We start from the raw sequence: 15,472 nt of genomic DNA on the forward strand, positions 1-15,472 counted from the left end.
GAGAGCTCTGCATATTAGTAGGTGGCAGCAGGTAGCTAATTGCTTTGTATATGTCGGGAACATGGTTTGTCTTGATCACAATATGTGGGAGGTAGTGTGCAAGTAAAAAGGTACCTAATGCTTAAACCAAAAATAAACAAAAGGCAAGTGCCACAAAAAAATAAAGCACTGAAGCTTAAAGATAGGTATGCAAAACTAAACTAAAACTGAACTGTCTGCAAAGTAAACAAAAACAGAATGCTGGACGACAGCAAAGACTTACAGCATGTGGAGCAGAATGTGTCCACAAAGTACATCCGTACATGACAATCAACACCAGAACACTACACCTAGGAAAACACCAAAAAACTAAAACTAAGTCACAACGTGATGTGACAGGTGGTGACAGTACACATACTTTGAGACAAGAGTTATAGTGATGCATGGGTTGTTATGGTTTGAATTCATATCCGACAATCGCGAGTAATACTTTTTATTGTCAATATCGGCTGTTGAGTTTAATTTTTTTTAATGTTTTCTGCTCGCGGTGTGCCTTTGGAAATTTTCAACACGAAAAATGTGCCTTGGCTCAAAAAAGGTTGAAAACCACTGCATTAGAAAGTGTCTCCGAACATTTGACTGTATGACAAAGTATAGCTACAGAACAGTTTTGGTGCAGCAAACCTTGTCCGAAGCGTCCCGTCTTATGGACCTCGGCGGCCTCTCGGTATCCCAGCATCCTGCAGACCACGTCTCCATCTTTTTTGTCCCACACGTCGTCGCACACCGTCCCCCAGCGGCGCTCGTGGAAGACCTCCACGCGACCCTCATGAGGACCCGAGCCGTTGACCAGACGCACCAGGGTGTCCTCCACTGCGAAGACAACAAGTCGATGAGCGTCTTTGGATCTCGCATGGTGCAAGAGACGTGTCTCTTAAAGGAAGGGGAGGACTTGCCATTGTGCAAACACAGACAGCTGTCTAGGGCCCTGAAAATTACAGAGGCCCCCGAAAGTGAAATATTGTAACTGAGGTTCTAGTGCGAGCTCGGCGGAAAAGAAACTTAAGAGGGACTTTTTTATTGTACAGTCTCGTTACTCATTACAACACGCCCCCGAAAAGTGAAATATTGTAACTGAGGTTCTAGTGCGAGCTCGGCAGAAATGAAACCTATGATTGCCTTTTTTATTGTACAGACTCATTCCAACACGCCCAATGTCATTAGCTCTCTTTTCCCCACCAGTCACACCCTTGCGGCCTTCACAATAATAGCGCTACGTTTCACATCCTGTCCAACTTTGCTCATAAAAATGGTCTTCAAAAATGACTTTCCCTTCATAAAATGTTGATTAAATGTTCCTTCCTTCTAATATGCTGCTTGCATGGTAATTTCAAACAACACATTATTACCATATTTTCCGCGCTATAAGATAAGCCGCACCCACTAAATTTTAAAAGGAAAAAAAATATTTTCAATATAGTACACACAGCGGACTATTTGTCGCAGATATAAACATTGTGAAATTAGTTATTTAAATTGAAAGATTTTGTAAAAGTGTATTTACATGCCTTAATTGTTTACAAATGGTGTCTGTAACATGGTAAAATAACAGCTGATAAACTAAAACAAAAGTCATCATCATGAACCCACTAGCTGCGGAAGCTAACTGTCAAATCAGATAAATGGACTCAATAACTCCACGGTGACGTTTTGGTGAATTTACTGAAGAATTTACAAAACTGAAACAATACAAAAAGAATCCCATTGTAGGTTAATAATAGTAATACAGACACTTGTGTTAGCTTATGCTAACGACAATAGAATGATTACATTACGATATGCAAGGTTCATTTATTATCTATTTTTATCTTTTATTTTTTTGTCCTGTCCAGTGACTCAGGCAAATTATGTTGTTTCTTCTAGATGCCCATATCGGCTGTACATATTTACTTTACAAAAGAAAAGTGTGGAATACTTCTCTTGTTGCCTTATTTGTATTCCATCTATCCATCCATTTTCTACCGCTTATTCCCTTTTGGAGTTGCGGTTGGCGCTGGCGCCTATCTCAGCTACAATCGGGCGGAAGGCGGGGTACACCCTGGACAAGTCGCCATCTCTTCACAGGGCCAACACAGATAGATGGACAACATTCACACTCACATTCACACACTAGGGCCAATTTAGTGTTGCTTTGGTATGTCTTTGGAAGTGGGAGGAAGCCGGAGTACCCAGAGGGAACCCACGCATTCACGGGGAGAACACTTATTTGTATTTGACTTTATTAAATGGATTTATATTATTATCTTACGAAGCCGGGCCAGAGCAGGAGAGGATAGAAGGAGAAAAAAAGGAAGACGGAGGGGGAAATTGCGGGGACATGAGGGGGATAAGACAGAGAGACAACAACAACAAACAAAACAATAGCAACAACAACAGAACAGCATCAGCAAATACAATATGTACAAATATGATTGTAAAAGTGAAAACAGAGAAGCAGTTAGTGAAATAAATATTATTAATACAGAAATGACAATGAACATTATTGCACTACAAATGGAGCATTACAAATACCAATAAGAATAACACTATTGATACTGAATAATAATAATAAATACCTCTATTATCAACAATACAATTGTTTAAATGCAACAATACATATAAGTAAGGATATCTTGAAATATTAAAGAAAGCAGATACATGGAGAGGAAGAAAGAGAAGCAAACTGTGTTAACCTTGTAGATTGTTATAGTACCTAACTTTTCCCCCTAGTGGAACAACGTTAATATATGTTTGACGAAAAGTGATTATATGCGTGACTGTATGTATGCATATGTGCTTGTATATGTACAATATGTGTATTTGTATGTTTGTACAGTGAATGTGCTTGGGATGTACGAACTTTGAGTGTGTATGTATGTACGGTATTTGTGTATGTATGTGGGAGCGTAGGTACCTATGTGTGTATGTGAGTATATATGTTTATTTGTATGTACAATATATTTGTCTACCAGTATGTGCCGTAGCCAGAGTACGGCCCCAGCCACCCAGAGAGCCCATTCCAAAACAGCAGGTGTGGCGCCCAGGGAACTAGGGACCACCGGCCCCACGCAGCCAGGCCGGACAGCGACAGGAACCCCAGAGCAGGCCAGCAGCAGGCCGTAGACAGACGCGCCCGGCAGAGGACAAGGCAAGGGAGAAGCTGAGGGGACAACCAGCCCCCAAACCAGCGAGAGACCACACCCCACACGGGCAGAAAGGCAGGACGCCCCGCCCCGAGCGGCCCAGAGCATACTTGCTAACCCTCCCAATTTTCCCGGGAGACTCCCAAATTTCAGTGCTCCTCCTGAAAATCTCATGGGGCAACCATTCTCCCGAATTTCTCCCAATTCCCACCCGGACATCAATTTTGGGGGCGTGCCTATGCCTTTAGCTTCCTCTCTCACCTGAAACCTTAACCCCTTAACAGCTGCATGCTGTCCAGGTGTCCGCTTTTCCTCCATACAAACATCGTGGCGGCCCAGTCACATAATAATGTAGCGTTGGACGGGTTTAACAATGGTCTTTACTTGAAGATGTCAAGAACTGCTGACACGTTGTGTGATCTTTTAGCTGGTTTCCTGAAAACGTTAATTTCAAGCACTCACACACACAATAAATGCCCTGCATACTTGGTCAACAGCCATACAGGTCACACTGAGGGTGACCGTAAAAACAACTTTAACACTGTTGCAAATATGCGTTACAAACAAGAATGCCAAACACATTTCGGGAGAACATCCGCACCGTAACACAACATAAATACAACAGAACAACTACCCAGAACCCCTTGCAGCACTAACTCTTCCGGGACGCTACGAAAAAATCAACAAGAAGGAGACGAAGCAGAAAAACGAAGAAGAGACATGGAGACGACGAGTAAGAAGAAGAAATACGCTTTAAAGTTCCAAAATTATTGGAAAAAAGAATTTAATTTCAACCAGGGTATGCTGCCTGCCCCCACGAGCCCCATCCTCCACCCTGGAGAGGTCCCGCCACAGGACACCCCACCTAAATCGGCCGCCGCAGGACCGCCTAGACCACCTGCAGGGACCCCAACGATGGAGTTTGAATATCCAGCAACTGCTGAAATATCCAGCAACTGCAATACGCAGGGTTCAAAGTGTAGGAAAAAAGTAGTGTCTTATATTCCAGAATTTAGGGTAATCAGTAAGTTGTATTGTTAGGTAAAAAGTTGGAAAAAAGGGTAGGTTTGTCTTGGGCCCCCAATTAACTTAATAAGCCCCTTTTGCAGTGTCCACAGCTGTTAGCTGTGGACACTGGTTCTCAGGAGGGCATGTAGTCTGGCCATTAGCTAGCAGATCATGTTGCTATGGTGACCCAAATATGTGTAAACAATATGTAATGTTTATGTACAGTATAATAGCATGTAACCACCTAGCGTCTCACATCCCTAAGGCGACATGAGCAGCTGCGCTCTTGTCCCCGTTGTGATTTATCGCCTCTCCAAGAAAATCTCTCCAGAGGAAATGAGAAAGAGAAGTAAACAAACACGCCAACGCTATTCCAGAGCAGCTACTAGCTTCTTTCTGACAAAATGCAGGAGAGCACAAGAGTGAAACAAGAAAGGGCATTAGATCTGGTCATAAACTTTCATCTGCCGCAAAGTCAAGTAGTTTGCTCTTGTTAGCTCGTCATAATTTTACTTTGTATTGTAAGTGTCACAAATGAATGCTATTGCTAAAGTACAATAATAACATGAACTACTAGAGGAAAATACAGTTTGGAAGGAAAAGTAATCCATTAGAACTGTAAGAAAAAAAATAGTGGTTGTGACTCCTTACCATTCTATTCTTGTGTACTCCAATCAACAATATGTGTATATATATATATCTGCTGGACTCTAGAAAGAGGTTCCGCAGCCTCCGAAGCAGAACCTCAAGGTTCTGTAACAGCTTCCTTCCACAGGCCGTAAGACTCTGGAACGCATCATAATTATCCCCAAAAATGGATTAATTCGCTGGAATATAAAGAGAATATAACATACATCCATAAATATGGATGCATATGCGAAAGTGCAATATGTTTATCTGTACAGTAATCTATTTATTCATATCTGCATGTTACTGATTTTTTATCCTGCGCTACCACGAGCTAATCCAAAGAAATTGTGTTCCTATTTGTACTGTAAATTTCAAATTGTGACGTCTCGGTGGCATTGCGGTGACGAGTTGTTCTCTCGTGGGTGCAGCGAAGATGGACCACAGCGTAAAGGTAGGAATAAGAATTTATTTATATAATAAAACAAACTAAGAACAAAAACACTTGCACGAAGGCACTAACCAAAAACTAACAGAACTAGCTTGGGAGCTAGAAAGAACAAAGGGCGCTAGCGTGGAAGCTAGGGACATAAACAAACAAAATAGTATGGAAGCTAACAAGTATACAAAAATAGATTTACCACAATGTTGGAAGAGTGGCGTCAGTTGTTGCGTGTTGCAAGCAAGAGTCCAAGACTGAATGTCAAAAAAAGGCGGGCATATATAGGGAGATAAATCAGGAGGCAGGTGTGCGTGATCACACGGAAGGCAGGTGACACAAGTGCGTTGCTAGGACAACAGAAATAAACCAGGAAGTGCCATAAAGAACTAAGGAAGACAAAAACTAGGCAGAATGTGATAACAAACAGAACCAAAACCAAGAATATGCCATGATCCAAGACGTGGATCATGACACAAATTTGAATGAATATAAAAAGGAAGTCTAAGTCTGCGTATAGCTCCGCCCCTTAAGGTTTGCCAAACAAATGCTATTTTATTGCAACTTTCGGCCATGTTTGTTGTTTATACAATTTGTGGTACTTTGACGTAGAGAACAACAGCCATTGCACAATAAGTTCTATTTTTTATTTTTTTTAACAGTAGCAATACATAGAAAATATACTTTTGCTATAGGGACTTTCCGGCCAAAGGCTACCATGCTAATACACATGATAATTTCTAACACACTTCTATTGTAGGAGGTCATGAAATGCTATGTTACAGACATATTTTTTCCAAATGTTTATCTATCTTTGGCAGCCGACCACAAATACATTTTTACTGTCAAAAAATACAGCTGGTGCTACTTGCTCATAAACACATTGTAACGTCTGTCAATGCAACTTGTTGAACAACTTCGTACAGGAGTAGAGATGGGTACCTTTCACCAATTCCCGATATCTGGGATTCACTACCGGTACTTAAAGGTACCAATTTTTATTACTATTGTATGTTTTCATGTGTTAAAACATGTTAATTGTTTAATGATGAAACCATTTTTTTTCCTTTAATGTTCAGCAATCAGCTGATTATAACTGTGATGTCCAGTTGCTGAATATTGATTTATTATATTTTTGATTATCATTTGCAAGTATTATATAGTAAGTTGCAATTCCAAGACTTCAGATGGCATTAGTGTCTAGGCTACAGTGTGTTGCTGAGTTAGGAAGTAGTCTTTGCCATGAAGTTGAATGTGCATAAAAAATATTTTATGCAGTAAACATTCTACTAGCCCTCCGATGAGGTGACGACTTGTCCAGGGTGTACACCGCCTTCCGCCCGATTGTAGCTAAATATAGGCACCAGCGCCCCCCGCCAGGGAATAAGCGGTAGAAAATGGATGGATGGATGGATGGATGGATGGACAGACATTCTACTTATTACACATCAGCTGTTTGATTGCAACGTGCATCAGTTTTAGTTTTCAATATCAAATTTGGAGGTGTTGAAATTGCCATGTAAAATGGCTAAGGCTAATCAGTAGCACATATATAGCATTGAGCTAACACTATTTAAAAAGTGGAGCTTTACTGTTTGTTGGAGTCTTTTCTATCAGGCTTACTTGCTTTGTTGGCAAGGAGAATTGCAACATTACCTCGAGGCAGTTTGGCTGAGTCCGCTCTTAGGGATTGTTTCTCTGCCAAGTGCTTAAGCAGGTGCATCAAAGGTATCGAATTGTGGCAGCGTTTGATTTTACGTGACTCAATACACGGTAGTACCGACAACATTCTGTAAGTGCCAATTGCTGGGTTGCATATGACGTCACGTCCGTTCTTGTTCTTTGTGGCTTAATTCACACAATGGTCACACAGATTGAGCGTGGCATTAAAACAAGTGAGAGTGAGTGTAGAGTTTGAGAAAAAAAAATGCCATGTTGCTGTTCTGTTCTTGGGTGTTCAAGTCGTTCAAATAGAGAGATAGGAGAGAGCTTTCATAGAGTCACAAAATAAATGGCTTATAAAGGTACCAAAGTCAGAGAAAAATGAAAGTGCATCGAAAGAAATCTGAAAAAAATATCACTTTCATCGTCTTGTGGAATACAATCGGACCATGCTTGTGTCTTGTGTAAAATGTTTGTTTGAAAATTTGAATTGTTTAAGAAACCATTTGTGTTTCTCTATTATATTAGTAGTGTTTGAAAGCTGAACAGAACCTAAAGAAAGGACAAGAAATTGCATTAGTCTGTGTTCTTATGTGGTTGGTATGCTTAAATATAGCTACAAATACCTGGTTGTGCACATTGACTAACATGTTAGTACTTGGAAAAATATTGCAATTGTTAATCCAATTCAATGTATTTTCATTGTTCATTTTCATAACAGAAATTAAAAGCTTAGTTGTTGCTGTTATGTCGGGGTTGCATGGTTTTGACAAGATAATTGCCAGGGGCGAACAGCGACAAAGTCTTACACTAGGAAAAATACAAACGTGGCAAAAACAGGAAACAACGTAAATGTTGTGAAGAGCGAACTAGAGTGCCAGGCAAAGTGTGGCGTGAGGCAGGAATAAATAGCTCTCTGATTAATGACCGGGAACTAGTGAGCCTCCCGGCCACTAATTAGAGGTAGGTGACGAAAATCAGCACCCATGGCAACTAAGAAAACAAATGAGAGTGATAAAACAGAAATAAACAACTAAAAAATACCAAAACGAACATGTCCTGGGAAACGGATCATAACAGTTGCAGCACCGCACCCGTTATGTCAATCAAATACGGTACTTAGCGATGAACGAATAAGTCCAACATTGTCTTCCATTGATTATTGCTTAATTTGTGCAAACATCCAGATTTAAAAATATGATGTGCATCCAATATTTTCTTCTTGAAATTCTTTTAAGTGTCGAAGGAAGTGAGGTCGAGGCGAGCAGTAACATCTTGGTGATGATAAATGGTTTAAATATTTCAAAAATAATTTTTCTTAAGAGTATATAAATCCATTCCATCCCATTTAAAAAAAAATGTCATGATCATTGTATTATATTATCATATATACATTTATTTATATTATTATGTGTATATATATATATATATATATATATATATATATATATATATATATATATATATATATATATATATATGTGTTTGCTTCTTAACATTTCATAATATGCTCAAATTTGCACTGATGCAGGTAAATAAAGAGTAGCCTAAATGGATTGTAGATCCTGGCCTGGAAGCCGTAAGTGCCTCTCGGTTACGTGATTGCAACCCAGCAATAGAAGTACTGAATTTGGTAGGCAGTCCGGAAAAAACCCGACGTACATTCGACCAATGATTCCTATTCATTATGATTCTGGATCTATTCAATAGTGTCAAAAATATATTTAAAAACTTTTTTTTTAGGACATCTCCGCTTTTCATCACTGTCATGCGTCAGCAGCAAAGAAGCGCATTTGTATTATACAATCCCCGTTTCCATATGAGTTGGGAAATTGTGTTAGATGTAATTAAAAACAGAATACAATGATTTGCAAATCCTTTTCAACCCATATTCAGTTGAATGGACTACAAAGACAAGATATTTGATGTTCAAATTCATAAACTTTTTTTTTTTTTTTGCAAATAATAATTAACTTAAAGAATATCATTGCTGCAACACGGGCCAAAGTAGTTGGGAAAGGGCATGTTCACCACTGTGTTACATTACCTTTTCTTTTAGCAACATTCAATAAATGTTTGGGAACTGAGGAAACTAATTGTTGAAGGTTTGAAAGTTGAATTCTTTCCCATTCTTGTTTTATGTAGAGCTTCCGTCGTTCAACAGTCCGGGGTCTCCGCTGTCGTATTTTACGCTTCATAATACGCCACACATTTTTGACGGGAGACAGGTCTGGACTGCAGGCGGGCCAGGAAAGTAGCCGCACTCTTTTTTTACGAAGCCACGCTGTTGCAACACTTGTCTTGCTGAAATAAGCAGGGACGTCCATGATAACGTTGCTTGGATGACAACTTATGTTGCTGCAAAACATGTATGGACCTTTTAGCATTAATGGTGCCTTCACAGATGTGTAAGTTACCCATGCCTTGGGCACTAATACACCCCCATACCATCACAGATGCTGGCATTTGAAGTTTGCGCCTATAACAATCTGAATGGTTATTTTCCTCTTTGTTCTGGAAGACACCGCATCCTCTGTTTCCAAATATAATTTGAAATGTGGACTCGTCAGACCACAGAACACCTTTCCACTTTGCATCAGTCCATCTTAGGTGAGCTCGGGCCCAGCCAAGCCAGCGAGGTTTCAGGGTGTTGTTGATAAATGGGTTTGGCTTTGCATAACAGAGTTTTAACTTGCAGTTACAGATGTAGCGACCAACTGTAATTACTGACAGTGGCTATGTGGTGATATCCTTTACACACTGATTTCGTTTTTTTGATGACGTACCGCCTGAAGGATCAAAGGTCCGTTATATCTCCGCTTACGTGCAGTGATTTTTCCAGATTCTCTGAACCTCTTGATGATTTTAGGGACCGTAGATGGTAAAATCCCTAAATTCCTTGCAATAGCTCGTTGAGAAATGTTGTTCGACAGTTTGCTTACAAAGTGGTGACCCTCACCCTATCCTTGTTTGTGAAATACTTAGCATTTCATGTAAGCTGCTTTTATACCCAATTATGGCACCCACCTGTTCCCAATTAGCCTGCACACCAGTGGGATGTTCCATATAAGTGTTTGAGGAGCATTCCTCAACTTTATCAGTATTTATTGCCACCTTTCCCAACTTCTTTGTCACGTCTTGCTGGTGTTAAATTCTAAAGTTAATGATTGTTTGCAAAAAAAAAAAAGTTTATCAGTTTGAACATCAAATGTGTTGTCTTTGTAGCATATTCAACTGAATATGGGTTGAAAAGGATTTGCAAATCATTGTATTCTGTTTATATTTACATCTAACACAATTTCCCAACTCATATGGAAATGGTGTTTGTAATATATAGACCACTGCGAGAATCGTGTTGAATGGACCTCAAGAATCAGAATCAAATTGAATCGTGAGTTGTAAGATTCACATCCCTAACAGTGTATATCTGAAATTCCCAACCACTGTCCCGCAGCATATTAGGTGCCGCGACCCACAAATTACTGCTCTTACATTACAAAACCCAAAACCAGTGAAGTTGGCACGTTGTGAAAATCGTAAATACAAACAGAATACAATGATTTGCAAATGCTTTTCAACTTATATTCACTTGAATAGACTGCAAAGACAAGATACTTAAGGTTCGAACCGGTAAACTTTGTTGTTTTTTTTACAAATATTAGCTCATTTGGAATTTGATACCTGCAACATGTTTCAAAAAAGCTGGCACAAGTGGCAAAAAAGACAAATAAAGTTGAGAAATGCTCATCAAACACTTATGTGGGACATCCCACAGGTGAACAAGCTAATTGGGAACAGGTGGGTGCCATGATTGGGTACAATAGCAGCTTCCATGAAATGCTCAGTCATTCACAAACAAGGATGGGGCGAGGGTCACCACTTTGTGAATAAATGCGTGAGCAAATTGTCCAACAGTTTAAGAACAAAATTTCTCAACGAGCTATTTCAAGGAATTTAGGGATTTCACCATCTACGGTCCGTAATATCTTTAAAAGTTTCAGAGAATCTGAAGAAATCACTGAATGTAAGCGATTATGTTACCGACCTTTAATCTCTCAGGCGGTACTGCATCAAAAACCGACATCAGTGTGAAAAGGATATCACCACATGGGCTCAGGAACACTAGGAAAACCACTGTCAGTAACTACAGTTTGTCGCTACATCTGTAAGTGCAAGTTAAAACGCTACTATGTAAAGCGAAAGCCATTCATCAACAACACCCAGAAATGGCGCAGACTTCACTGGCCCTGAGCTCATCTAAAATGTACTGATGCAAAGTGGAAAAGTGTTCTGTGGTCTGACGAGTCCACATTTAAAATCGATTTTAGAAACTGAGGACCAAAGAGGAAAAGAACCATTCGGATTGTTATAGGCGCAAAGTTCAAAAGCCAGCATCTGTGATGATATGGGGGTGTACTAATGACCAAGACATGGGTAACTTACACATCTGTGAAGGCACCATTAATGCTGAAAAGTACATACAGGTTTTGGAGCAACATATGTTGCCGTCCAAGCAAACAGCGTGGCTTTGTAGTAGACTGGCCTGCCTGTAGTCCAGACCTGTCTCCCATTGAAAATGTGTGGCGCAAAATGAAGTCTAAAATACGACAACGGATACCCCGGACTGTTGAACAACTTAAACTGTACATCAAGCAAGAATGGGAATGAATTCCCCCTGAAAAGCTTCAAAAACTGGTCTCCTCAGTTCCCAAACGTTTACTGAGTGTTGTTAAAAGGGGAAGCCATGTAACACAGTGGTAAAAATGCCCCTGTCTGCCAAAAAAAAAGAATGTGTAGCAGGAGTGATCAATATTGTCAACTTAGTGAATTTCTCGCTATATTTAGCGTGTAATCATAACTATTTCTGGTATTATTGAAGAACTTTGGAGACTATCATGACAATATGTTTCTCTCCTTACATTAATGCACTGCAGGTTCCTCCCAACCACAAAAAGAAGCGACAGAAGAAAGGTTGAACAGGTCGTGACATCACCGTCATCATCCTCATGATGAAAGCAAGAAACAGAAACATCTGTGGCTAAGCTTTTGTGGTTTCTTGTGTTTTTTCTTGCCTCATTCCATAGTGGTGCTGGATGAAGTTTCAGCTGACATGACTGACCCGCTACGTGCGTACACGCACACAAACACACACTCTGCGGTTTCGAGGAAGTCATACAGCAGTTTTACAGTAAAGAACACTTTTTGAAGTTGCCACATCAGAGCAGGTGTGCCAGAAATGTACGACACCATAAAATCAACACATCATAAATTCTTGCTTTGGGATCATGGAGGATATGGACTTGCTCAAAGTCAAGAGCTGGTGCACACAACTCACATGAACGCCAAGCAATAAATCAACTGGGAGCTTGACTTTTCACTCAAAGTCTCGTCTTCACACATCTAGCAGTAGACGATCAAAGCTGTCTCTGTATATATATTTTTTGCTGATATTTCTAGTGAATGTGAGTGTGAATGTTGTCTGTCTATCTGTGTTGGCCCTACGATGAGGTGGTGACTTGTCCATGGTGTACGCTGCCTTCCGCCCGATTGTAGCTGAGATAGGCTTCAGCGCCCCCCGCGATTCCGAAGGGAATAAGCGGTAGGAAATGGATGGATGGATGATATTTCTGAGGACGTGTTTTAAGCTTTTAGTATATAACTAGAGATGTTACCGTTATTTGGTGTCGAATCCCACGATGCAGAGAAGGAGGCAGGCTATTGGTAAGTAAACATGATTTAATTAAATACTAAGACAAAAACAAAACCAAAAGGGTACAAACAAAAAGCGCGCAGATGGGCGGAATAACAAACTAAGGGTGTTTAGCATAGAAGCTAGCAAGAAACAAAAAAGGACCTTGCGTGGAAGCTAGCGGGTAGCAAAAAAGAAAAACTTGAAATGGCTAATGCTAACAGAAACAGCTTACCGCTACGACGACCAGGACCAAATGTAGCACGACAGGTAGTAGCTGTAACAAAACGACACGACGAGCGACATGTGGCAACGATAATACAAATGACAATACAATGATCCAGCAACTGACACAAGACAAAGCAGGTACAAATAGGAGCGGGCTGATTGGCAAGAGGTGTGGCCAGGTGCCAATCAGCCACAGCTGAGGAGGAACACAGCACTCAGGGAACAAGACAGGAAGCTGACAAAATAAGAGCACTAGACAGGAACTAAGGACAATAAATACTAAACACAGAGGAAACAGACAAATGCAGAGGAAAAAACTAAAACATAGACAAACTGTCAGGGGAAAGCCTGACAAGAGATGTCCGATAATGGCTTTTTTGCTGATATCCGATATTGGCCAACTCTTAATTATCGATTCCGATATCAACCGATACCAATATATACAGTCGTGAAATTAACACATTATTGTGCCTAATTTTGTTGTGATGCCCCGCTGGATGCATTAAACAATGTAACAAGGTTTTCCAAAATAAATCAACTCAAGTTATGGAAAAAAATGCCAACATGGCAACGCCATATTTATTATTGAAGTCCCAAAGTACATTATTTTTTTAACATGCCTCAAAACAGCAGCTTGGAATTTGGGACATGCTCTCCCTGAGAGAGCATGAGGAGGTTGAGGTGGGCAGGGCTGGGGGGGCGGAATTGAGGTGGTGGTGTGGGGGAGGGAGTAGCAGGGGTTGTATATTGTAGCGTCCCGGAGAAGTTAGTGCTGCAAGGGGGTCTGGGTATTTGTTCTGTTGGGTTTATGTTGTGTTACAGTACGGATGTTCTCTCGAAATGTGTTTGTCATTCTTGTTTGGTGTGGGTTCACTGTGTGGCGCATATTTGTAGCAGTGTTAAAGTTGTTTATACGGCCACCCTCAGTGTGACCTGTACGGCTGTTGACCAAGTATACGTTGCATTCACTTGTGTGTGTGAAAAAACGTAAATATTATATGATTGGGCCGGCACGCAAATGCTGTGCCTTTAAGGTTTACTGCCGCTCTGTACTTCTCCCTACATCCGTGTACCACTTCGTACAGTCAAAAATTTTACTTTTTGATACCGATAATTTCCGATATCACATTTTTTAAAGCATTTATCGTCCGATAATATAGGCAGTCCGATATTATTAGACATCTCTATATACTGTATAAAGTATAACAATTTATGAACAGTGCATCAATTATTTTCTGTCTACATTGAGCTTTCTTTGCTCCTAGTTTTCCTGTTAACATTGGCTTTTCTAAGCTATTCTTTTAGATAGATAGATAGATGGATAGACAGATAGATAGATAGATGGATAGATAGATAGATAGATAGATAGATAGATAGATAGATAGATAGATAGATAGATTAAAAGATAGATAGATTAAAAGATAGATAGATAGATAGATAGATAGATAGATAGATAGATAGATAGATAGATAGATAGATAGATAGATAGATAGATAGATAGATAGATAGATAGATAGATAGATAGATAGATAGTACTTTATTGATTCCTTCAGGAAAATTTCAATTTCATCTTTATAAATGAAAAAATATATATATTTTTATTGGTAACTTTAAATTTTTTTTAAATTAATTTATTAAATTTTAATTTTTTCAATTTTTTTTTTTTAATCGTTTCACATATTTTTACCTGAAATTTAAAGATCAACATGTTTTTTCATATCAACCCTTTTTTCATTTTAAAAGGAAGGGTGTCCAAGTTTCCAGTAAGGCGCGCAGACACAACAACTGAAAGGATGCGGAGGCCACTTTGATATATTTTTTTGTATTAAAGATGCAAAAAATATATCAAAAATATATATAAAAATATATCAAGATGCTAAAAATAATCAAATATAGGTAAATATTAATGCTAATGCTAGTGCTAGTATAGCATTCAATACAGGGGTGTCAAAACCTTTTTCCACCCGGAGCCACATACTGAAAAGTGAAAGAATGCGGGCACCATATTAAAGATGCTAAAACCAATTTAATGAACAGTAGAGTATGCTAAACCATTTGAAAGCAAAACACATTGCTATCTTAGCTTTTGTGTTAGGGATGACAAACTAAAGAGTTGTTTTTGTTGTATCTGACCTCATTACCATTGGATTTATAACACTTTTAAAACATGTCAAGGGCCAAAAAAAATAGCTGTGGGTCCAAAATAGCTGCATTTTTGACACCGCTGATTGAATATATAAATATTCAAAAGGCCACTAAAAAAACCTTCACTTTGGGCAGCTCTGATTTAAAACCAACAATATTCTTGCTTTGACCGTAGTAAGGATGGGCACAAAATCTTTTAATTTCGTCTGTACTACAGAGTACCGATTCATATAAAATCAAACGGTGCCAGAACGTCAGATCTGATTGTCTCAAGCACTTGGTGAAAATTTGGCATCTTCACTCAATTAAGGGTCCACCTTTTAAAAATGTGCAAGCATAATGCTAATTTACATTTACATTACATACTTTATTAGGCTTAGCGATTTTACATGGTGATTTCAACACCTCCAAATTGGGTAGTCTGACTGAGATGCAAATTACAATTAAACAGCTGGTGTGTAAGAAGTACAATGCTTACACTTTAAACACATTGTAGGAGTCAACAAAAGACTA

General features: G+C 39.4%; 1 protein-coding gene across 2 annotated transcripts in view; it reads right to left on the reverse strand.

Annotated features, from left to right (window-relative positions):
- The window catches only part of scara5 (scavenger receptor class A, member 5 (putative)), a 97,360-nt gene that overhangs the window by 7,303 nt on the left and 74,585 nt on the right, over positions 1-15,472 (reverse strand). For both annotated transcript variants that reach the window (XM_061900936.1, XM_061900937.1), the window contains one exon: positions 664-852. In XM_061900936.1, coding sequence (XP_061756920.1) covers positions 664-852 — 189 coding nt within the window. The remainder of the gene's footprint in view (positions 1-663; positions 853-15,472) is intronic.

This window comes from Nerophis ophidion, linkage group LG05 (genome assembly GCF_033978795.1).
Source record: "Nerophis ophidion isolate RoL-2023_Sa linkage group LG05, RoL_Noph_v1.0, whole genome shotgun sequence".
Lineage (NCBI taxonomy): Eukaryota > Metazoa > Chordata > Actinopteri > Syngnathiformes > Syngnathidae > Nerophis > Nerophis ophidion.